The 23,722-nt window shown below is 39.7% G+C and overlaps 2 protein-coding genes across 6 annotated transcripts; both read right to left on the bottom strand.

The window, feature by feature from the left end:
• Positions 1-4: 4 nt before the first annotated feature.
• LOC110056110 (uncharacterized) lies at positions 5-23,389 on the bottom strand. Of its 5 annotated transcripts, XM_089290977.1 has the most exons (13): positions 23,276-23,389; positions 21,164-21,506; positions 20,392-20,678; positions 17,234-17,444; positions 12,564-12,672; positions 12,088-12,138; positions 11,063-11,104; positions 10,521-10,583; positions 10,112-10,153; positions 9,563-9,625; positions 9,362-9,409; positions 377-418; positions 5-68 (listed from the first exon to the last, which is right to left on the bottom strand). In XM_089290977.1, exons 5-13 carry the CDS (start codon positions 12,648-12,650, stop codon positions 45-47), a joined length of 462 nt encoding a protein of 153 aa, XP_089147103.1. In that variant the 5' UTR covers positions 12,651-12,672; positions 17,234-17,444; positions 20,392-20,678; positions 21,164-21,506; positions 23,276-23,389; the 3' UTR covers positions 5-44. The 5 variants fall into 5 exon arrangements, 4 of the variants coding, with proteins under 4 accessions (XP_089147103.1, XP_089147104.1, XP_020618207.2 ...); XM_089290978.1 differs by lacking the exon at positions 12,088-12,138; XM_020762548.2 differs by lacking the exons at positions 17,234-17,444; positions 20,392-20,678; positions 21,164-21,506; positions 23,276-23,389 and adding an exon at positions 13,737-14,058.
• Positions 5,827-9,354, bottom strand: LOC149111368 (uncharacterized). Its single transcript, XM_089290976.1, has 2 exons — positions 7,076-9,354; positions 5,827-6,967 (listed from the first exon to the last, which is right to left on the bottom strand). Exons 1-2 carry the CDS (start codon positions 7,192-7,194, stop codon positions 6,613-6,615), a joined length of 474 nt encoding a protein of 157 aa, XP_089147102.1. The 5' UTR covers positions 7,195-9,354; the 3' UTR covers positions 5,827-6,612.
• Positions 23,390-23,722: the final 333 nt, after the last annotated feature.

Below are 23,722 nucleotides of genomic sequence, written 5' to 3'. Positions count from 1 at the left end.
CTTACATTTATGACTGCCTGCACTTCTAGATTCAGCGATCTAAGCTATGTCTCTGCCATTGAAATAACCTGAAAGAAATGTTCTTTTTGTCAGTTCCTGCAGTGGTTGCCAGTTCGTTCTTCGTTATATGTGAAGAGCGAACCATAGCTTTTTTTTACAAAACGCTGTACGTAGAAATACGAACTCAGTCAGTAAGTAAATAATAAACCTGGTTTTCACAAGCAACGCATTAACAGACTAGACCTGAAAACTGCAAGTGGGTAGGACCCCGAGGCAGATCAGAATGTTTTTGTTACGGCTGTGCATTTTAGCTAGTGTTTCGCCGATAGGTTTGCCATTGTTTTAAAAAATAAACAACGATAAGATTTTATCAAACCTGTGGGTTGCAATAGGATGCTGAGCCTTCATCATTTTCTTCCTAAAAACAATAAGATGGCATTAAATAAAGATTTACTCAATGTTTTTATCATCATCATCAGTATCTGCTACTTAAATAGACAAGGCATAAGGCTGCTTAAAACATGAAACATACTACTGCTACGCGAAGAAAGAGTGAATGAATGAAAGAAAGGATTAACAAATGAAGAAATGAATGAACGAACAAACAAACGAATGCCTGAACGAACAAATGAAAGAAAGAACGGACGAAAGAACGAACGAAAGAACGAACGAACGAACGAACAAACGAACGAAGGAAAGAACAAATGAACAAAAGAAGGAACGAAAGAACGAAAGAACGAACGAACGAACGAACGAACGAAAGAACGAACCAAAGAACGAACGAACGAAAGAACGAATGAATAACCTTAAGAGCCAGTGCCCATAACTATGGACCAAACAACGGCACAAGTCGAAAAATCGATTTTGCTCATTTTTTGCCCATAGATTGGCCCTAGCTAGTAAACAAACGGAGCATAGTTAGTTTCTGCTAATGCAGCTTTTTTGGGGAGAAATTTGCGAAAAACGATTTTTTTCCGATTGGGCTCAAAAGCTACTTCCGGTTTTGCTGAATTTTCCGAATATTTGATTGCTTCGCGCTCCGCAGAACAGCTACTTGAGAATCTTTCAATGGTCTTTACATTCAGCTCAGGTCGTCATGGTATGACTGAGTGAAAAATAAAATAAATCGAGGTTTCGTTTGACCCCGAAACGAGATCGAACACAAACGCAAAATATTACGATGTGTTTCAAACGAATTATAGCACTAAAATATCGCCATATTTTTCTATGGGCTATAACTTTAAATGCCATAAAAACACTTTATACAGGTTAACTTTACACCCACCTGTTTGAAAATCAAAAAATATCCCTGGGCAAATGGTTTTAAGTCGCCCGCCTTGGCCTGTGCTTCTCATAAATTTTTCCCTGTACCGCCGTGAGAATGTAAACAATTGCGTGACGCTGGCGATAACCCTGAATACATAATTCGTTTCCAACAAACCGCAGATACATATAGTTGATTGTGCGCGAATGTTTCTGTTTCAAACAACTGAAATGCTCAATGCTTTTTTTTCTTTTTTTCTTCAGTCTTAAAACTTAAGGTTAGCGTTAGGCTAAACCCTAAACTGTTTTGGCGGCCAACCTATTTTTGGCTAATTGCTTAATCAAATTATATATATATTTCATTGAAATTCGCTCCTCTGTGACCGACCTGGTCAAAAGTGTTGGGACAGTTACGGCAGATGACTTCACAGGCAGCCTCTTTTAAGACCAAAACCTCGCAAGCCCGCCTACCCCTCCCCTCCCCCTGTCAGTGTTGATAAAAATCTTGAAGAAAAAAATCCTTGACAATAGCTTCAGAATAGCCACGTTTTAAGAATTGTTCGCCTCCTAGAACAGTATTCTCGAACTAAAGAGACGATAAGATAGATATTCACGTCTTATTCCAATAACAGCGATTTTTCAGCCATCGCGTTTGGTTCCAACACAACTGTCTAACCACTTTCTATTGTCCCTTTTTCCTTTTTTCCCACATCCGATCTAGTCTTCAGAATAGCTTCATTTTCGAGCAACCTTGCTAGGGGAGAGGGGGAGTCAATTGTACTTGCTTCTATTCATCTTTTGTTCTAAAACGTTAAGGAAGTAGTTGAGATCGTTGGTTTTAGCGCGCAAAAAGGGGAGGTGTCCCAACAACTTATGGCCAGGATTGTAGGTTTACACAAGAGGAAATTGTTCCGGATTCGTGATAAATCCGGAACGTTTTAGTGCCGGATTCATTTTGCCGTTTACACAAAAGTGGACGAATCCGAAATAAAAACTCCCCGGTTTGGTCGTGTCTCCGGAGATTTTGAATCCGGAATTTAAAGTGGGAACTTTGAAACCGAAAACTTTTGAATTCGGAGAGTTTTGTCGTGTGAACGATTTTCTCTCGAATCTGGATATTTTTCCGCCTGTGATCTTTTGAGTTTGCGGTGGAACGAAAATGGCGGATTACACAATCCAGTCGTAGTCGAGTCGTAGGCACATTGACGACCATTTGATGGCGGTCGCTGGGTGATTGCCTCGTGCTGTTTCAGGTGTAGGTAATCACTTTTATAATGGGTAATACCAGGAGCCATAATCGGGGACGGAGACCGTAAGCGCGCGCCATTTCTAGTATTGCGGTTGTCCCCATGATATGGGACAATAATTCTATTTTTAGAACAAATTGCGCCATCGCCTGAGGCACACGCGCGTACATGCTGCGAGGATTTTTGCGGATGTCGCGCGGGGGGAATGGCGTCCGAAATTCCCGAAATTTTGTCATGTTTTTGGCCCACAACTCAACGCGTTTTGGTCTGTTGGAATTTTGCTTAAGTATTTTCGTCGTAAGCTGCTCCAGTTTGAGTGAAGTAAGGCAGTATCGAATTTAGGTATGTTCCGCTTTAAGCTTAGATATGGTATCGCTGACCAAGTTGTGTTCCGACGGATGCTTCTTTTACATGAGCTGTACATTACTCCACTCTAAGTTTCACATATGTTGAAGATTAACAGCTCTTCGAAACCACAGCAAAAAACTAGTTGTATGTTTGGATATAGCAGCGTTTCCGGACTTCAAAGTTTCCCTCCTCTTGCCACAGGCTTGCGAGGATTTCGCCAGAGTCTATCTCGACCGAAAAGTAAAACAAAAAAAAGTAATTGCAAGTTTGAGTTTCGCCTGAATTGTAAGCAACGCTTCATGTTTTATCAAGGTCCAATAAGCGACAATAAAGTTTATGTCTGTAGATGCTGCTCAGTTTTGTTTGTGTAAAAATAATTGTCTATTGTCGATGAATAAGAGCGCCCGCCGATGCGTGTTTTGTACAGTCAGTAAAACATGACAAATTGGACTTCCCACTTTTGTGAAAACGTACATCGAACTCATATAATATCTCTAGTTTTTAAATATGTTTAAGGTTGATAAATGTTTGAGAACATATTAAAAGCTTAGCTGAAAATATGTGAACACAGCAGAAACAATCAGCAAAATTACGACGACGCTTTCTTTAATCAACTCGAATAACCATTTTGATTTTTTTTTGGTTGAGTTATCAATTTTCCTTGTTTCTTTTATTTTCGCCGCGTAAAATTTCACTATGTCAAAGAAACACACATGATATTAGTGGCCTTTTGGCGTTCGTGAAAACTGTTGCAGCGTCTCGGCACAAAAGACCACGAAATAAATCTTTGTCAAGGTTTGTTGACAATTGAAAACAACGACTCGGACTTGAAAGAGCGCGCGCTGCACAATGCAAATGAGCTACTGAATGTACGCGTCAGACTTTCCTTTCAAAAACTTTTGCAAACTCGCCAAACAAACAGAAACCATAAGAAACTATCAAAAACAGGGTTTGGTTATGATTAAGCATTTTTGGGGAAACTCACAAATAAACTCGATACCAGAGTAAAGAGTTTTCTTACATAACTTTTCTTCACAGAACAAACGAAAAACTGACGCGTACAACTAGCGCGAGCAGATATTATTAATTCACAGCGCGAAAAAAAAAAAAAAAACTCACCTTTTCCATTAGCTCAGAGTATAAAACTACATTTAAGAGTCCTGGTTCTTATTCCCTGCCTTATTCCCTGCCATCGCTGTGAAAAAATCTGCAAGAGAATCTCGCAGCTCTCACCATTTGATCACTCAACGTGACAACATCCGCGCGAGAGCCCCCGACACGTGCGCGGATCCGCGCGGATATATGACGTCAGGATGGCGCAATTTGTTCTAAAAACACAGGGAGCCCTCGCATCCGTTTAGAGCATGAATAAAAGATGAACCTACCTTTATCGCGCGTGTTTTGTGTTTTGTGGCGGCCATTTTGAATTTTTAATACGCGCGCGGTATGCTAGTGCGAGGTCTGGAACCGAAATTACGGAAAATCGATCGGAGCCTGCTCGGAGCTCTAAGTAAATGACAAGGGATGAAACTGAAATGATAGCGTTCTAAATTTGCATTAGTTCGAGGAGAAATTTACTTCGTAATTTAACGAAAATTACTCTGTGGGAAGAAGAAGCATTAAACTAAATATATCTACGCTCATTTAGTCCAAACATCTAGAAGGTCTGCGATATTTTGGCGTTGTTTTAAACAACTCGCTTTCGCACTATGTTTCTGCCAGTTGGGGGTCACGGAAGTGAGAAATGCGAAACGTTGATTGACAGAATCGAAGCGGAAGTGATAGTGTCGCTTGTTCTGATTGGTCAGTTCTAATTCCGGAAGTTGGATGATTTTATTCCGGAAATAGAATGCTGCCACAAGGCCAGGGCCAGATATTCCCGATTTATGACGCCACACTGGCGGGAAGAGTTCGAAAGAGTTCTCATTTATTTGGAAGAATTCAGGAATTTCATGATTGTTATGTTAGGAAATTTCTTCCACCTGACAACATGAGGTAAGTATTAATAGTAGGAGAAGATTTTGCCAATGTCAATCAACTCTAAGGTAATTTTGTGATTTGAGACGGCGAGATTCACGTTAATTGGCGACCTTTTCGGTACTGCGATTCAGAACAGCTTAAAAATTATGTTGCTGTTCGTTTGCCTCTAGCGGTTTGACTGACTGTCAAAGGAAAGTGCTGGATGTCGTTTTGGCTGGCCACAATACTTTTATTGCTGGGGCCGCCGGTAGTGGGAAGTCCTTCCTCATGAAGCAAATTTGTGAGCGTACAGAGAAAACGGTTTGCGTAACAAGCACGACTGGACGTGCAGCGAAGGTTTTAAAAAACAAAGCCAAAACAATCCATTCATTTGCGGGAATTGGTGACTGCCACGAACCTAAAGAGGTATGTTGTGTGTTTCATGTTTATCTGGCTGCTTTTGTGTGTGTGTGTGTGTGTGTGTGTGTGTGTGTGTGTGTGTGTGTGTGTGTGTGTGTGTGTGTGTTGGTTTCAGAGAAATAACTGATATGTTTGAATATATGGGTGCACGCTGCTGGTACACGAACGTAACAATGCAATGCAGGAAATTCGTATTATTGTAGAATTTCAACAATTTTTTTATGAAGTATAATCGGTGAAAAGAGCCTGGTAAACTGTCCTGATCAAAAGGCTAGACTGAAATCCTACTGTGTGTTTATGCTGAAAAACAGCGCGTCGCTTTTAATTGTTTGTGTGCGGCTGTTATAGTTGGGGTCACTTTTGCATTTGCTGCAAAATTATTCCTTAATTTCGTTATGTCATTGAAGCACAATATCTAAAGTTAAATTGATCACAAATTATCCGGCTGAATATGGGCTCTGAAAACAGATCATTGAAACAGTTGAAGTTAAGGAGGAATCTTAAGCCGGTCTGTCGGCTTTCCCAATGATCAAACATTTTCATACAATGTGCACGTCATGATGGATGAAACCCGCTAAACCATCAAAGCTTCTTTTTTGCAATACACATTTAGTGTAGAATTTTTAACTCAAACATTTTCATTCAGCTTCTTGCTTTAGTGACTTCATATTCCATTTTTCCTTGGATTAACTAGATTGGGCCGACTTTTCCGTGCAATTTTCTTGTACTGGAGTAAATCCGAATCATTTTTTTTTTCACTGTACCGCGCGCCAAATCATCTGACATGAAATGGCTCTTTATTCCACTCTACTCTTAGTCCGATTTCTATTTAAATGCTTGTGAAGCCATAAAACGTAGCCAGTCCAAATTACGATATGTCGATTTAAATCTGTTAGGTGATTCACGAGTGCTATAAACATGTACATGTAGATCTCAAACACAACCCTCTTTTTACGCTGAATACTAAGCCGTGACCTGAGGTCAAGGTCACCGCGGCCGTAGAACATACAAGGTCAACTAATATTTATGACCAGGAGTCCAAATTGTTTTAATTTTAATTTTTGTAAATCAAAACAACTTTGCCATTAAAAACCACGATATGCCGATTGAGAAGTGCTAAGCTACCTGTGGATCTCACATCTCTCTTTGTTAACACTGGGCATGGAATACAAAGCGCTCTGGAGGAAAAGCCACGAGTTCGCGACATCATGCCTTGGTCACATTTAATGTTCGAGGCAAACCACAGCGTCTTAGTAGATCTTCACCGGAAAAGGCACTGCTTTTTTCAAAATACTTTTAGTTCACCATGTTCAGAAGTAGAGAGAGCTCCTAGATGTCGGTTCCACGGAAATTCGTTTACGTGACAATTCCTGCGTTACAGTGTTGTCATCGGCTCTCGCTGCCGAAAATAGACTGTAAGCAGTCTCTGTTGTTTTCCTAGAGTGACACCATGAATAGTAGAAGACGCGACATCGCAGACAAGGGGATAATTATTCTTCTTTAGCCCAAGATAGACACGAGTAGCTGGCTTCCCTCGTTCAGTTCTTCGTTTGGTTTTCGTGACATTTGGGAAGATCTTTCTAATTACACGACCAAATGCACTCGCATCTACTGGCTTCAAATCCGGGCAGTTTTCTTTCGCCTGCCAACCATTCGCCAAATATCTTTCGTACAACTCCGCACAGGGCACATAATTTCTTTCATTCGCCTCACTGTAGTTTTCAACCAGCCTAGTTTAAGTCGAGAAAAAATTTTTTCACTACCTGACTGACGCGTACACCATCGATCTTCATTAAAATTCGAGTAGCGAACTAAGCCTCTTGAACTTTTGTACTCACCATTCCGTTATTTTAAGTTTGTTTCTCGACTCAATGTTGATTCCTTCACATTCCACAGCGCTGGCTGAATTATTTTTCAAAACATTTGCAACATTAAGAGGAGGCCATTGGTCCGCCATATTGCAACACTTTGAACGCACGTCACGAAACCCGCATTTTGACTTCCGGTCTCTCTTTCACATCCTATTTCCGTTCCCCCCAACTGGCAGAGACATACGACGAAAGCTAGTCAGAAGTTTCATCCCTTGTCACTTTATTATCCTCGGTGAGCGATCGGCTACCCCCGAGAATTTGCGAATTTTCCCGCCCGTCCCAGACTTCCGTAATTTCGGCTCCAGACCTCGCACTAGCACACCGCGCGCGTATTAAAAATTCAAAATGGCCGCCACAAAACACAAAACACGCGCGATAAAGGTAGGTTCATCTTTTATTCATGTTCTAAACGGATGTGAGGGCTCCCTGTGCTAAAAATAGAAAAATTGTCCCATATCATAGGTGCGCGCGGGTCCCAAGACTTACGGTCTCCGTCCCCGATTATGGCTCCTGGTAATACCATACTCCTCAGAAACCCAATTTATACTTTACTGCGAAGATGACGACGATGGCACGATCGAAAACCTCGACGGTTTTCGACCCTAAACCCTAAATAAATACCTGGAGGGACCTGACATGATGGACAACTGTACCGTGGTCAGCGAGTTGAGAGAAAACTTCAGACTGTCTCAACCTACCCCTAGCCTTATTTTCGGAGGCATTTTGTTTCTCGTTGTCGAGGCAACAAACTGCTTGTTAACCATTCCATCATGAATGTTCCCGGAGTTATCGTCGTGTATAAACGGTTAAGAATCCGAATATCCTTTCACTGTAAACCCCTACTAATCCGAATACTCTAAAACTGATGAATCTGGGAACTCCTTTAGTGTAAACCTAGTCCTAGATCGTCTACTGTAATGTTTATTTGTCTACCAGTGTTATGATCTGCAAATTTCAGTTAATTGATCAAACAACCAAAGTAGAAAAGATGGATTTTTCTCCCAGTATGATTGAAACTTAAACGCAATTTCTTCCTCGGGTAATTCAATTCAAGAAATTCCGGGTTTTCTAGCTGAGTTTGAGCATATTGTGTAGGTACAAATTTTCTACACAGCTAGAAGAGCTGAGATGCCGTCACGCAGTTAGTAGTTTATAGAAAGTATGGTATTTCTACTTGACTTTATTTGTCAGTCAATGATTCAATTGCCATACTAAACCATAGAGGATTGGTTACGTGTATCTCTAAAACTGCCACCGTATTGTAAGTTACCAATGAAATCAATAGAATAAACAAGTGTTAAAATCATTTCCTGGAGTACTGTAGTAACGTTCTTTATCACGGATGTCGTGGGTGTTACAATGCAAATGAAAAAACATATATATTTATACTAACTTAAACAAAAAACAAAAAAAAAAAAACATTTTCCATTATTTTATCCACACAACGTTTCAAAAATTGCTTTCATCGGATTGCTGGAAACGAATATTTTACTCGAGAGTGGCTGTCCGCGTCACGCAATTGCTTACATTCCAACGCCGGATTTTGGGCAAAATCTATGAGAAACACAGGCCAAGGCGGGCGACTTGAAACCATTTGCCCAGAGATATTTTTTGATATCCTAACAGGTGGGTGTATATTTAACCCGTAGAAAGTGTTTTTATGGTATTTAAAGTTATAGCCCATAGAAAAATATGGCGATGTTTTTATGCAATAATTCTCTTGCGACATACAGTAAAATTTTGCGTGTCAGTTTTATCTCTTTTCGGGCTCAAAACTAACTTTGATTTATTTTATTTTTCGCTCACTCATACCACGAAGACCTGAACTGAATATAAAATCCATTGAAAGATTCTCAAGTAGTTGTTCTGCGGAGCGCGAAGCAATCAAATATTCGGAAAATTCAGCAAAACCGGAAGTAGATTTTGAGCCCAGTCGGGTCGAAATCGTTTTTGGCGTATTTCTACCAAAGAATGCTGTATTAGCAGAAACTAACCATGGTCCGTTTCTATTCTTACTAAGACCTATCTATGGACAAAATACAAGCGAAATCAATTTTTCGACTTGTGCCATTGATAGGTGATTTAGGTCCATTTTTATAGGCATTCACTCTTAATTGCTTCCTGTCATTTTCAAAATGCCGCACCTTGGTAATTTATTTTAGGATTAGTATTTTAGTTTCAATAATGGTATAAGCTATCCCGTAAAATACGTTGAGGGTTTATGAATGTTTTCAGACTAATTGAAAAGTATACCTGAGACGGGATGTTGCCAGAGGCGGAGCCAGATCCCTCCATTTCATTCTAGAAAGAGAAATGAAATTTTTTTAATATTTGTCAATTTTCTCTATTCGTCATTTTTAACCCTTTTAAAATTTCGCTAAAATCTTCGCTAGATTATGTGTAAACCAAAACCCGGCATTGACGTTCATTACTTTTTATTGGATTTCTGCTTACATTTGTGAGAGTTTCCAATGTTTGAGTGACGTCTATAAGCCTCGACTTCATCTCTGTTAGCTCCTAGAAGGCAGGTATATTTGTGAGACAGTATCACTGAGAAACAGATACAAATAGCTACTGACATGCGGATAAGAATATTTTGATCATTGTGTTTAAGCGTTCATTTTTTTAGTGTTAGCGACTAAACAAATGATCAGACTTCGAGTGAGGTAAGGCTAAAGTCTGCCTCGGACCTAGTGACCCATATGGCCGAAGCTTATCCCGGCTTCTGTAGCACTTAGCAACTAGGAGTATTTCTGCTCTCCCCTGGATGGGATGCTAATCCATCGCAGGGCTACCCCCAGCATTAAGTTCCCCGGTACCCATTTATAAACTTGTGTGGAGAGACGCACTGTGAGAGTAAATTGTCTTACACAAGAACACAACAAAATGTCAGCGGCCAGGGCTCGAACCCAGTATACCGCTAGATCAGGAGTCCAGCGCGCTAACCATGAGGCCAATGCGGCCTCCATTTTGAGTAAGTCATTCGGTAAATCATATACATACCTGCGTGCTGTAAATGCCAGACCCGAGTTCGTCTTCTTCAACCTAAAAAATCGTGTTGAAATATAATCAAGCCGGTCACAGAAATTAAAGCACACCATGCATGAGTCGGTACACTTACAAACTAAACTAAAACATATCTGTGTGTTGTTATATGCAGCCTGTAACCCCGGCTCCTTCTCTTCCTAAAATGGTTAGTTGAAATTCAATTACGATTTGAAGTAGCTTATTTTGTCATTTTTTTGCTCAATACCTTGGCTGTATTTCTAAGAGCTTGAAATCCTGGCAGCAGACATTTTGAGTACAACATTGATTTGCGAGAAACCTGCTGTTGTTCTCCGTGCTTCAAGAGAGCGGAACTGTAAGCACAGATCAGTTTACCTAATAAAAAAGACAATCTTGTGATCCTTACTTTTATGAGTATTTCCATTTCCTGAGTGAGTTCGTTAACCTTCGACTTGAATTTTGTCAGCATCTAGAAGAAAAATGCTTTGTTAGTTTATCAACTGGCACGGAAAAAATTGTCTGCGGTAAAAATAAAAATATAAAAAAACAAAAATAAAACAAGAAGATGGTTTTTCGCATGGCTTCTATTTCTCACCAACAACGCAAGGAAACCTAAAACAGGAGATTCCACTTCAACGCTGGGAGTTCTTTACTTATCACAATTAAATTTTAAGTTTTTAGTTTTTCCACTGTTCATTTTCGATTAACAAGATATATCAAACACTCAAGCCAGTGTTTCACTCAGACATTTGTACAAACACCTTTAAATTTGTTAAAAGCACGACGCTCACTCTCTTCTCTGTGTTCGCAAATGTGATGAAACACAGTCTCTCGTTTTTATGCATCACTGCATCACCAGAAGCACAGTGAGGGGCAAAAAAAATGTGGATTTAATTTGTTTATTGTACCAATGCCTTCGGTTTACTGATAGTTCTTATAGTTACAAACCTCAGCGCAAGCAGATGCCTTATTTCCGTCGTGCTCCTCAGGCTGCGGGAGTTAAAGAATAAATCAATCAGAAAAATTTTGTAAACTTGGAAAAGCCGCAAACGGATTTAGGCTAGCCGGGTTTGAATAATGTAAACTTATCGAAGATATAAAAAGTTTAAAACGGTGCTTTAAAACTCAAGAATTTGAGTTTTTTTTTGTCTCTCAGTAAACTAAGAAGTCTGGTAGTCTAGGCAGATCGAATTAAGCTTAGTGAAATACGGGCGTGAAATGTTTTTCAGCGTTGTAACTTTTCAGTGAGGTTTTTTAATCTTTAATCTTTAATACAAATTCCAAATTACATTACATTGAACAAGTCAATCCAATGAGGACAGCTTAAAACAGAATACAAGATTCCTTCATATAAGCCGCCTTACTGTATCATTGAATGGTTGTATACCTGGTTAAAAAGTACTCTAAACTCATATTAAAAAATAAAATAATCACGATAAAAAATTAGCACTGAACTTATCGTAAAAATAAGCAAACAATTTATTGGGGAAGACTGACAAGGTGTTAGACTCCCTGATGTTAAGAGGTAGTTCATTCTATGAGCGACAAACCCGTATAAAATATGAGTTCTTAAAAGATTCTGTGCGACTAAACGGGACATTGAGTGTTAGATAATCAGTCTTTCTCAAAGGCTTGTTGCAAGTTCAAAACGATACAAAGTCCAAAATATCTAAATTATACATATTCTTAAAACATTTTGTTTACATTTTTGGTCCTTCTTTTAAAAAACAGTCGCCCCCTTAAGGAGAGAGAAATCCAGGCGCTAAATTTTGCTTGGACCTCCCATTGGGGCGGGATAATTAACTAGTAAAAATTTTGCAAACGTACAAAGGTCTCAACTGGAAATCCAACTCAAATGATTACACCGATTTGGCAAAGATTATGAAAACTGGTGACACAAAACTGCTTGCAGGAAGACGCCATGTACTATTGTACCTACGGTTCCGTTGAAATTGATAGTCCTTATTACTAACCATTCCAAATTGGCAAACTATGACTTTCTCATATGCATTTTCCTCCTCAGCCTGCGAGAGTTAACGAAAAAAATCAAAACAAATAAGGAACCTCGAGGAAACTGCAGAAGATCTAGGCTAGCCGAGTTTGAATGATGTAAACTTGCCAGATATCGAAAGTTTTTAAAACTCGAGAAATTAACTTTTTCCCTCTGTGTACACTAAGAAATCTGTTGATCTGGGCAAAATTAAGTTATCCGGAAAATTGTATCGAAGTATTATAATTTTTCAGTTAAACTTTCTGTTTATATTTTCGGTCCTTGCTTTATGAAGTCGATCACGATAAGTCTCTATCTTCCCAAAACTTACACAGTAGAAAACTCTGTTCAACTTAACAGCAATCGGCCCCTAAAGGAGTGAGAAATGCCGGCGCCTAATTTTGCCAGCTCGGATTTCCCGTTGGGAATAATGAACTAATAAAAATATTGCAAACTTACAACTGGAAATCCAACTCCATTGATTATACATTCAGCAAAGATTATGAAAGCAATGATGAGACAAAACTGCATCCAGGAAGACGCCATAATTTCCAGCTACGCCAGCAACCTGAAACGTCGATACCGGAAAAAATAATTTAAGAAACTATGAAATTCCACATTATGTACCTCATAAACATTTGCTTTAAATTGTTCCTTCTTTCTAGAGGGAACGCGACGGAATAGACAGGCACAAATTTGCCCGTTTAGTTGTTAATGATCATTTACCGGAAGCCCGTCGTTCGGAGAAAGGTTTCGCAATGGGATATATACAAAACCAGGAATAACGGTACTGTATAAAGAGAAGGACAACAAACAGTGAGAGTAAATTGCACAAAGAGTTCGCCTTCAATTAGCCTGCATGTGTACAGCAGCCGCATGCTTTCCTCAGGAAAGCCCAAGCCAAGAGCTTTGCTTAAAATTATATTTCGAAAGCCTACGTTACTTTAAGTAAATACATAAATGAATTAATAAAAATAAATAAATAAATAAATAAATAAATAAATAAATAAATAAACAAATAGAGGATTTGTAGTAAAAAGATATATTGGGAACGCAATAGGAACCGCGGTTTGGAAGCGCGCACTGTGGTAAAGACAGGCGAAATCACAGCATAATTTCGACACAGTATCTTTTAGACCTAAGGACGAAGAACTATCTTATATAAAATCGAATCACTGAGTTGAGGCAGAACGGAACCTTCTGTTTTCGCGCTGAAACAAGGTGCTCACAGGGGCTGATTCATGGGGTTGTTGGAACTGACGTTTGTCAATATTCGAGAATCAAGCATGAAATTATTCGAAGCGGCTTTTATATTTCTTGCTTTGGAAATAATTTTCTGAGCAGCAATGATTATTTTTTACTTGATACTAAAGTAGTCCGGGATACACCACTTAATAACGGAAATTGTTTATCATTTGGTCTGAAGTTCGATTTCCCCTCAATTTCCTTCGTTCAGTTCGCGATCAAGCTACGACCAGTAAACACTCGGGTTTCAAAATATAAACTAGAAACTGCAGACGTTTGAATTGTTATTTTATGCTTATGTAGAAAGTCAAACGACAAAGTAAAATGTAACTGTAAATAGTATAAAACAAGACGTTTTAACCGAACTGTGTGCGAACAAATACATACCAAAAAAGTGCACTGTATGTTCTAAGTTGCGCTGGGTTCCCGTTGCTTTCAGTTCGAGCTATCTCTGAAAGAAACTAATTGATACTGACTAAACATGGGGAAGATCTCCGTTTATTGCTTTGAAAAGCCGGAAAAAATTCCATCACGTAAAACTGTGACGGGTGTTATTCGCATCTCAGATCAAATTTAACTGATGCTAATAAAATTCCGATGCTCTCCGCCCTCGGGTTAGACGCCTGTCAGGCAAGATTACGTGATGTAGTTACGGAGAAGCTCAAAGTAATCCTCGAAAAATAAAAAATAAAAAAATAATGAGCTTGATTGCAGAGGATGATAACTGAAAGGCAAATTGCAAGAGTCATAGCTCAGGCATGTTTTGTTTCTGCCAGCGGGTCAAATGCTATTAATTAAATGCTGTTGGAGAGGAAAATTTCAGCAGCCATATAAGTCAGAGTGGGGGCCGAAAGATAACGCAATTTATTTACTCTCTTATCAATTGGAAACGGTAGATAAGAAACTCATTTTCCGCAGAGGAAGTCTTGAGACCGTCGTGCAAGATTTTGGAACTTCCTTAGGAAGTTACGAACTAATATTAGTGTTGGTTTTCCGGGTGTTTTCCATGTCATCGAAGATCTTACCCCGTTGCCCGGCTGTTAATTCACTTCATCAGGAAATATCGCCTTCCTAGTGACGTGATAAGCCCTTATCCGTGTAATTTGCGAAGTTGTTGTTTTGTATAATCGTGTTAATTGCCCTTAAGACGTCACTGCGAAAGTGATATTTTCCAATTAACATTAACCGAGTGATGAAGCGAACTAATGACGCTGATAGAAAACTTCCTGCGTTGACAACTGGCAAAGATAAGCAAAGGTAAACACAAAAATAGTACAGAACAGAAGCATATCGCTTGATATTCTGCGTGTAAAAGATACCTCTGAGAAGTGACCTTAAAAAAATATCCAAAGGGAGATAGCTGCTGTGCCTAGAACTTCTAAGTCAGAACGAATAAAAAATGTGTGCTACGAGAATCAAACTAGTGTTGTATTTCCCTACAGTCTGCCACACGGCACGCGAACATTTAAGTTGCACGTCAATTTTACTCAGCCAACTACATAAATTGTGGTTATGCTGCTCTATTTATAGTTTTGGATGAACAGACAAGATTGCTCGGTTTATCTGTATTGTAATGTCATCCTTTCCGCTAGCCGTAACAAAATGTCTTTTCACATATGCATTCGCCGGAGTATTAAATGTAACTTGACTGCGAAAACAGACGGACTGTGAATACGGCGGCGAGTGGGCGTCATTCACTCAACAAAGGAAAAGAAAATGTGACGAAAATGTTGGATAATATAAATCTGACATGGAACAACCTAGAGGATTTGATGAGCGACAAAATGTTTATACAGACGGAATCTGATTTGTTCAACTCCCTCATCGGCCTTTCTGATTGCAAACCCTCTCAGTTCTTTGCCTTTGCCCATATAACGTCTTTGAATACAGGAGCACAATGCTATCGCAGCACCCACAGGACTGTTAATAAGATAATTTTTGGCAAACGAGAAGGGGGAGGGGGTAATCATGGCCGGGAAATTGTTTACCAGACAGATGAGCTGATAGCCGGAAGGGTTGTAACTGAGGGGGAGGGGGTTGAGCAGCTTATTGTCAGCAATTTGCGGTATACCATTCCTACGAGAATGTTTCTGCGGTATACTCCATGACTCATGAGTTTTATGGCTGACACGAAAAAAGAAGTAACGACTGCTAGTTTGCGCTGGACGTGTTCGTAGGATGGATAACGTTTGGTAGGAAAGTACGCCACGAAATTGAAGACACGACAGGTGTCAGATATTTGTTTTCAGGGAAGTGAGGGGTGATTCGTCTAAGACATTGATGTAGGGAAGCCAAACTTTAAACCCTCTTTTTAGTTGATTTTCCTAATTTAATTCCTCATGGAGTTTTTGGTTCGCTTATAAATATTAGTCATGTCATTTTGAGTCTTTTGGCCGGGTAGAGAATTACCTTAAAATTGAATGAAACCTGAAACTAGGAAACTAGTAGTTTACTAAGATAGCAAAACACCAAGAAGATAATAATAAACCATAAAGGAACAAGGATGGTCAAGGATGGAGAAGATCAACACGGTTTACAAACGACGAACTTAACTGAAAAATTTACGCTAAACTTTTCAAGATGCGCAAAACTTTATTTGCACTTTTTATCCAACCATGATGTCCAAATTACATAAGCTCTCTGGAGCAGTTAGTCTTTCAGTGCTCATAGAGCGGGAATGTTGAGGAAAAATATTGTTAAAAACCAGCCTGACATAGAACTTGTTTTCACTATTGGTACAAAAGGAGGTACGAGAACAACAACAAATATACCAGAAATTAGCAGTTTAATCACCGCTTTTATTGTTTGATACAACAACAACAACAACAACAATAACAACAACGTCATCATCATCATTATCATTATCATTATGTTCTTTTCGTCAAAGTCACTACGTTTGTGAGTAAATGATAACGCCAAAACAGCGAAGAAGTTTGTCTTAAATCAGGATTGTACTTTGTACAAGGCAGGCTTCTAAACTCAGAACTACAGCTGATAATTGTTTAACACGGATTAATTTATTGTATTTTCATTTGGAATTAAACGCTGGCGTTACATATTTTGCCTGAGCAATTTCTGAGACTAATAGGCGCACTGAACAGATCTAAACAATTATGATATTCGAAGGTAAATATAAATTCATTTTTTACTAGGCCTTGTCCTCGGGTTCGCAGTCCAAAGGGTGATATTCTAGCAGGTGTCCAGAATGAAGTTGATCGTGAACCTTCATTGATCTGGGTGAAACAGTTTTAACATCTCTTAACCGTTTGTCTAAACTTCCATTTACACAATTGATACTCCGGCAAGTTTGCACCTTCCCCGGGCCATTGTAGGTGATATGATATATCAAGTCAGCTTTAGATTAAGTTTCTATTAGTTGTAACTCACACGCTAGTGAACAAAGCAATGTCGGTGAGGACATCTAAATGTTTTCTGGGGTTATTTTAGGATTTCCCAGCCATTCTTAATTTCTTGGACATTATCGCAATGTTCACCAAGTGTAACAATTGCGATTACTAATTAAAGGCAGAAAGTAACAATAATTTCTTAGTTCACTTAAACAGTGGGGGCACGCAGATCCAGGAATTTTTGATTGCGAGTCCAAATTAAGTTTGTTCAGAGCATTGTGAAAACCTTTTGGCCTTAAATCCTCAAAATACTTCTCCTCCAAACCCCACTCACGGTGGCGGTTGCACGTTGTTTAGTGACCGTCCTAATTTAACGTTTTTGTTTTTCTTCGGATTGTCTAGTTATTGTTTAGTTTTACACATCCTTCGAATTTCAATGCAGCACTTATCTACGTTACTGATACCACTTGAAACAGAACCTAAAATAAGATAAGAAACTTTATTTAAATGACAAACTAGTGATTATATCTTTGTCACCTTTACAGGCTACCTCCCTCTCCTTCGCAAGGCTCAGTGTTGCAGCTTTGTGCCTCCATGTTGTCTCCAACACAACACTGGCCGCCATTTGCCGGAGGGGGATTGGTGCAAGTTCGTCTTCGCTCCTTTATTCCGCCTCCACACGGTACACTGCATTCGCTCCATGCTCCAAAGTCACCCCATCCGCCATGCACAGCACCTGATCTGAGACCTGAAAGACAACTGCTTAAGTGAATTGGGAAAGTTTTGTACCTCTTAATACTTTTTAAGTTTACCACAGGCCAAGTATTGCTTTTTGATTATTGCTTGATTGATTGACTGACTGACTGAACTGTCAGAACTGTCCCAGCCTGGAACGTCTTGCGTCCCCTCTCTGTCAACGCTGACTCCGATCTGTCGCCGCTTTCCACTGAAGCATTTGCAATTATTCAGTTTATTAACGCATTGTTTAATAACCCAGTTTATTGTAGTTTTACATATACAGGCAAAAACTAACGATAGATAAATCCGACGTTTCGGCGACATCTTGGCGCCATTGTCAAGGGAAACTAATTAAATATGCGATTTCAAGGGTAACTAAGAGTTCAGAGTTTCTAATTTGCATAAGTTAGACAAAGACTTTAGCGCGAACTGAGTCTGATTGTACATTTAAACACGGTCGTAATTGTTTAATGAGTAACATCTCATTAATGAGACAATCAAACTTGTTGTGGCATTTTTTCAACACGCTAAAACAATTGCGAAGGTCATCCGGAATCCTGCCTGCGTGTCTACTATCATAGTGATTGCGTACTGACGAGGTCTTGCTTCTATGTCCATCAACGCGTACGAACAGATGGCCACGGGTGTAACCGACATAACCAGCATCGCACTGGTCACACTTGAAGTTATACACAACGCATTGTTGATCAATGAGCTGAGGCTTAGGTTCGCTTGTCGGGAACTCCTGGGCAATCTTGCGGCTCGTAAACACCGGTTGAACACTGGTCTGCAGCTTCACACTGAGATCTTTCAACTGTGTCTTCACGATATTAGCAGACTCCTGGTCTTTAAAGGGTATGACAACCCGAGTAGTGTTTTCTGTTGTAGATCTGGACCGTAATGAGGGCTGGTCAGCGACCTTTAAATTTAGGAAGGTTTTGACAGTGGAGTCAACAAGGTGCTTGGGATATTTCAGTTTAGAGAAAACAGACTTCAGTCGTTCGCACTCCTCAGTGAAGTAGGACCATGACGAAGACAGGCGATGTGCGCGATCGAGCATAGTTGTCAATAGTCCGCGCTTGTACCTATTATTTTAATTGTTTATTATCAGCGGTAGGCTCGTGCCAGTAGTCTGTTTATCGATTTATTTTAATCGCTGCCGTGGCCGATATACTAGACTTGTGAGCCGTGAGTTCTATATTTTTTCCCATGCGCGCGTGAGTAGTTTCGTTTGCTATTTGTTAAGAGTCTGTCCACGAGAGGACCAGGCAGAAGTGACACGTGCCATCTCGCCGATTTCTCTCAAACTTTCACAGATGATTAAGGTCATTAAGTTATTCAAGAGTCCAAAGTAGCTCGGGCTCCCGGTCAATCCTTGGGGTATTAGGGCTTACACATCAAATCTCAGGGATAAAACCCCGAAATTAGCTCTAAAATTGCACTTCCAACAAAGATTTCTCACACTAACAGAATGCGATGGATTTTCATCTTGTTTTATCCAACAATTCTTTAAACCTTAAGCAATGAAAGGTCCAAAGTTGGAGTGATTTGAAATTATTCTCGCCAATCTAGCACATTTGAAAACTAACCACGTCACGCAACAATTTTAAGAAACCACAAATTAGTCTTTTTAAATTGCAAATATCTCCAATGGGCAACGTTGCATGTCGACAAACATGTAGTCACAGTAAAACCCTATTATAGTGCTATGTTTCTGACGAAAAAAGTTTTTGGCCTCTATGAAATATTCATAATCACATTCCTCTGAAGTACGTGACAGTCTAAGCTAACTGTAGCACTCTGTGACCATGAGCTGCTGTTTAAGGAGCCGATTCGAATCCTGTAATGGTATCAGTGACTCCAATTTGTTTGTTTCTCAGCTCTAAAAACCTTAAGAGATATTTATCTGCACAGCTAAGGAGTTAAATTAATTATATAAATTCTAACAGGTACTAGTAAATCTACTAAAACCGATACGCTTTATGCCGGAAGTCGACAGTTGAAAGCAAAGTGTGTCAGGTATACTTTGCCACATTTTGTCACTTTCCAAACTTATTAAATTTATTTTCAAACTTGGAAGGCACTCAAAGTAATTTCCTTACAGGAGAAACAGCACCCTTCATGTAAATGTAGGTGTGTGGCGTGACACTTGTTTCTGTTACATGTGTCAGTATATCTACTTGAATTCAGAAATAAAATTCCCTGAGCTCGAAAAAAATATAGTCTATCTTTGACAGGCAATGCACATTCTACAGCGAATTAAGTTCTTTTCGGTTACTTTTCTAAAGTATATTTTGGGGATAGAGATCCTTCAATCAGGCTAATGTAAACACCGTCGCAATGAAAAGTAAACAAAAATAACCCATGGTCTCGCTCTCCCGAGGATAAACCCCAGAATACGTTAAACACAATTCGTAACACCAAAAACACCAGTGAAAACATTAAAAACCGCATTGCAAACTGCATAACAAAATCCCAAACTTAATTTTGGCGGTAATCATCCCTCGTAGAGAGGGAACCTTCACATTGCGTCACGCATTATTTTATCGTTGAAAATTGACAAATTTACAAATGTACTCACTTGATCACACGTGTATCACGTATTTTCCCGCGTATCAAGTTTCCCACGACGTCTAAGGAAAACCACAAGAAAATCCCGCGTGGGGACACCTTGTCAGTATAAAAATTCACAATAACATTCAGAGACTTGGCTGAAATGAATTCTGAAGGCAAGTTTCTCCTGAAAAATTTGGGGGTCAATTGAAAAAAAATTTGCGTAATTAGATAAAAGTGGTCGTGACTACAAAGCGCGACTGACAATCAGTCAGACTGACTGACTGATTGCAACTAGTACGTGAAAACAACAGTTTTTACGAAGACATTTTAAATGTCTAATGCATTGTATTACTTTACAAGTGATTCTTAATGCAAGTGTGAATCAGATAGAATAGAATTACCTTTCTTCATCTTGCAGCATCTGAATTTGTCAATGCAGTAAAGACCATTGCAGTTGCCTTTATAGAAACCGGTCATGTAATGACCTGCCCGCTGACATTCGCTCCAACCGAATGAATCGAATGAACTGGTAACATCTTCATCGTAACAGTCTTCATAACTATTGGGATGATTCTGGGGACGGCAGCATTATCCCTCCTCAATATCCGACAAGAATGCTGGGTGACCGCGTCCCGGCCTGAGGCCATTCAGGTAATACCCAGCAGGGCAAAGCGCCCAGACATCAAGTCTGAAAAACACACCATCAGTTTGTGAGAGCCAGTTTGAAGAGTAACACGCATGACATTCAAAAGTGTGAAACGACAAAGGTCCTCTTTGTATACTTGGCTTCTAATGCGCCACCTTTTTAAAATTCTTTTGCACTTTGGCTTGAAAGTAGAGGATATCTCAGTCTGACCAAAAAATCTCCGCACATAGTGCAAGAGGGCGTAATTTCGTTCACCGCAAGGTTTTGGATTTTCAACGCCTGACAGACACTAGGGATGAACCTAGGATCTCTGTAATGTGCTAGATTTGAGCCATCTTGAAACATCGTCAAACATTAAAAGCCCAGTTTTGATGTACTGTAAGTGTACTGTCCTCCCGTATGTTTCAAGGCAATTTTATGTTCAGCAAAAGGAGTAAAATGGCATATAGCATGGCCCCTCTAAACAACGAGCTTTCTACAGATGCTCATTGCAACGTTTCTAGTTTCTGACTATACAGTGTACCTACCCATCCAATGTAGAGGCCCAGTTTGCGTTTGAACAAGCTGCAGGCTGAATGGCGTATATAGGTTCATCCGCTTCACAGCATCGTCCTTCTTCGAGGCGCCCCACTCTTTCGTCTCCCGGCGCCTTAGCACTTCTCATGAATCCTCTAAGATACGTGTTCATTTTGGGGCACACAGACCACTTTTGTCTGTCTAAGCTTGCCCACCAGTCTGCTACGTCACAGTTCTGGCTCGCAGCGGGCTTGAACATCAGCAGTGTGATGAGAACGTAAACGGTGAACTCCAAATGCATCCTGTAGCCACTTTGCCGAGTCTTTCCACACAGAGAAAGCTGTTAATGCCTACCTAAAATAGAGACAAGTAGAGACAAATAAGACAGACTTCCTTCAGCCTCTTAATATAAATGCCGAAAATTTAATTCAAGTTGTTATGTATCATCACAGGCGGATCACTCTATCAGCATGTGTACGTGGTCAATAATTGTTTATATGAAACGAACAGAATCTATGAGAATTATGAATAAAGCTCTGAAAATTGCATATCTGAATTACATCTCGGTCTGAGTATCCCAATAAAGTTAAATGAAACGTTAATCGACTCACGTGTGGTGTTTTTTCGCCTTCCTGGGCCGTCTGAAGCGTCTTTTTGCGAAATTACGGCTAAAAGTAATTTCGTAAAAAGACGCTTCAGTCTAGGAAAGCGAAAAAACACCACACATAAGTCGATTGACGTTTCATTTAACTTAATTGGGATACTCAGACCGAGATGTACTTTAGATATGCAATTTTCAGAGCTTTATTCATAACTCTCATAGATTCTGTTCGTTTTATTGCTGCGGAGCGAGCGTAGCGAGGGAGCAGCAACATAATCAGGATTTAAGAAGAATATATACAGCTGTTTCGACAAAGGTTGTCCCACACCAGCGTAAAAGCTAACGCGATAATGCCGATTGATATTATGTCAATTATGGGCAGTAATAGTTTGGCTTTCCATTTTTGAGGTTAACAGTGCTTCAAGAAGAAAAAGCATAAATATACGTGCTCGTGCTGTGTTCCTTTATAATGAAATGCCTTTAGCCTCAACCAAGCAACTGTTGGTCACCATTACCCAGAATATCTCTCGACATTGTCGCGTACGCTTTTACACTTTCGTAGGACAACCTTTCTTAAAACAGCTGTAGAAGGGGGTACGAATTCTCGAATTCATCACATCACTGCGCCACTTTTTACCAGGGTGCATTGTGCCACGAACAACACGAGGATGTTACACCGTCGAGCCGTCGTCCTTTTCGCCGTCGTGGATTCCAGTGAGAAAGTTTGCTCTGATTTACTTGTAAAACGATGTGAAGGAGATCGCTTGACTTTCACTACTCTTGCTTTTGTTCTTAATGCTGCTAAGAACAAGGTTGTAAATCTGAACGAATAATTGTGACATCTTAATTTTAAACTTAGTATGTCATCAGTCTTAGCAGTCTCGCCTCCTTGGTCGAAAATGAAGAAAAATCGTCGTTACTAAAACTTGTAGAATAATTAAAACAAACGAAAACCGTAGAACATGCTAACTTCGTATATGCTGCGATCTACATTTATTCCTTTTCATCCAAACATGAATTTAAGCTAAAACTTAAGCATTTTCACACGTCGCGACGTTCGCGTCCTCGACACTGTCAATATTCTAGAGACATTTAAAGCGTACCAGTACAGAGTTTATAAGTTAGATTTCTGCTCCTACAATTCCCACATCTTTCGATTTTCGCGATCTGGTAAAGGGAAGGTTGATGTGTATCGTTTTATGTCCAAACACACTTCAAATCACCATGTGATTTTTTGTCTCGATCCCTTGTCACACCTCGCCATCGATGCGTCATTATGCATGAAGTTGATACATACAAGGACAGATTTTAAGTTACACCCCACGATTTGACACTGTTTTAAGAGATGAAGGTTATGTAAGTCTTGGAACGCGCCGATAGATGAGTCACTGCGTAAAATATGTCACTATCAACAGAATGTGCCGCAGCATTACTATCTTTTAGATACCTTAGTATGAACAATTATTATCCACGAACACATAGAGTGGTCCGCCTGTGGTATCATGCCCAATCGAATGCTTACCAAAATAAAACGCCGTGTAGTTCTCGGTTCCGCTGAGAACCTAATTCTCCGTCCTGGACTTCGTGCTGGCGATGAAACCTGACCGGGAAATGTTTTTATATCGTTGGAAAGCGGATAAAGATCCTCCACGTCATTAGTGACCCCTGGAAGGGACCCAGCTTTGTGCTCATATCGAGCTTATCTTTCAAATACTTATGCCGCTCTACCGCCTTATCCGGGTTAAATGGTCAAGGTATTTTAGGCCTACTCTCGGGCCGGAAAAAGCTGAACTAAAACTTAAATGTTTATTATTGATGGAATTAAAAGCACAAATAAATACTAGCAAGCTATTCAGCTATAATAATAGTAGCTTACCGAGAATCATTACTTCGTGATTCCATGTTGCCGTGCATCTGTTTAATATTAGATCACAGATGACGTCAAAATGTGGTAAGAATAACAAAAGTG

This window comes from Orbicella faveolata, unplaced genomic scaffold (assembly GCF_042242905.1).
Source record: "Orbicella faveolata isolate gen_17 unplaced genomic scaffold, um_ofav_v1 contig_24, whole genome shotgun sequence".
NCBI lineage: Eukaryota > Metazoa > Cnidaria > Anthozoa > Scleractinia > Merulinidae > Orbicella > Orbicella faveolata.
This window is presented reverse-complemented; position numbering and strand designations above follow the sequence as displayed.

Excerpts from the sequence above, each read along its gene's own strand:
- LOC149111368 (XM_089290976.1), bottom strand. The coding sequence starts at position 7,194 with ATGGCGGACCAATGGCCTCCTCTTAATGTTGCAAATGTTTTGAAAAAT. Across the intron at positions 6,968-7,075 it reads AAACTTAAAATAACGGAATG|GCTGGTTGAAAACTACAGTG; the intron begins GTGAGTACAAAA and ends GACTTAAACTAG.
- LOC110056110 (XM_089290977.1), bottom strand. The coding sequence starts at position 12,650 with ATGGCGTCTTCCTGGATGCAGTTTTGTCTCATCATTGCTTTCATAATC. Across the intron at positions 9,626-10,111 it reads CTGGCATTTACAGCACGCAG|GAGCTAACAGAGATGAAGTC; the intron begins GTATGTATATGA and ends CCTGCCTTCTAG. Across the intron at positions 419-9,361 it reads CTGGCAACATCCCGTCTCAG|GAAGAAAATGATGAAGGCTC; the intron begins GTATACTTTTCA and ends TATTGTTTTTAG.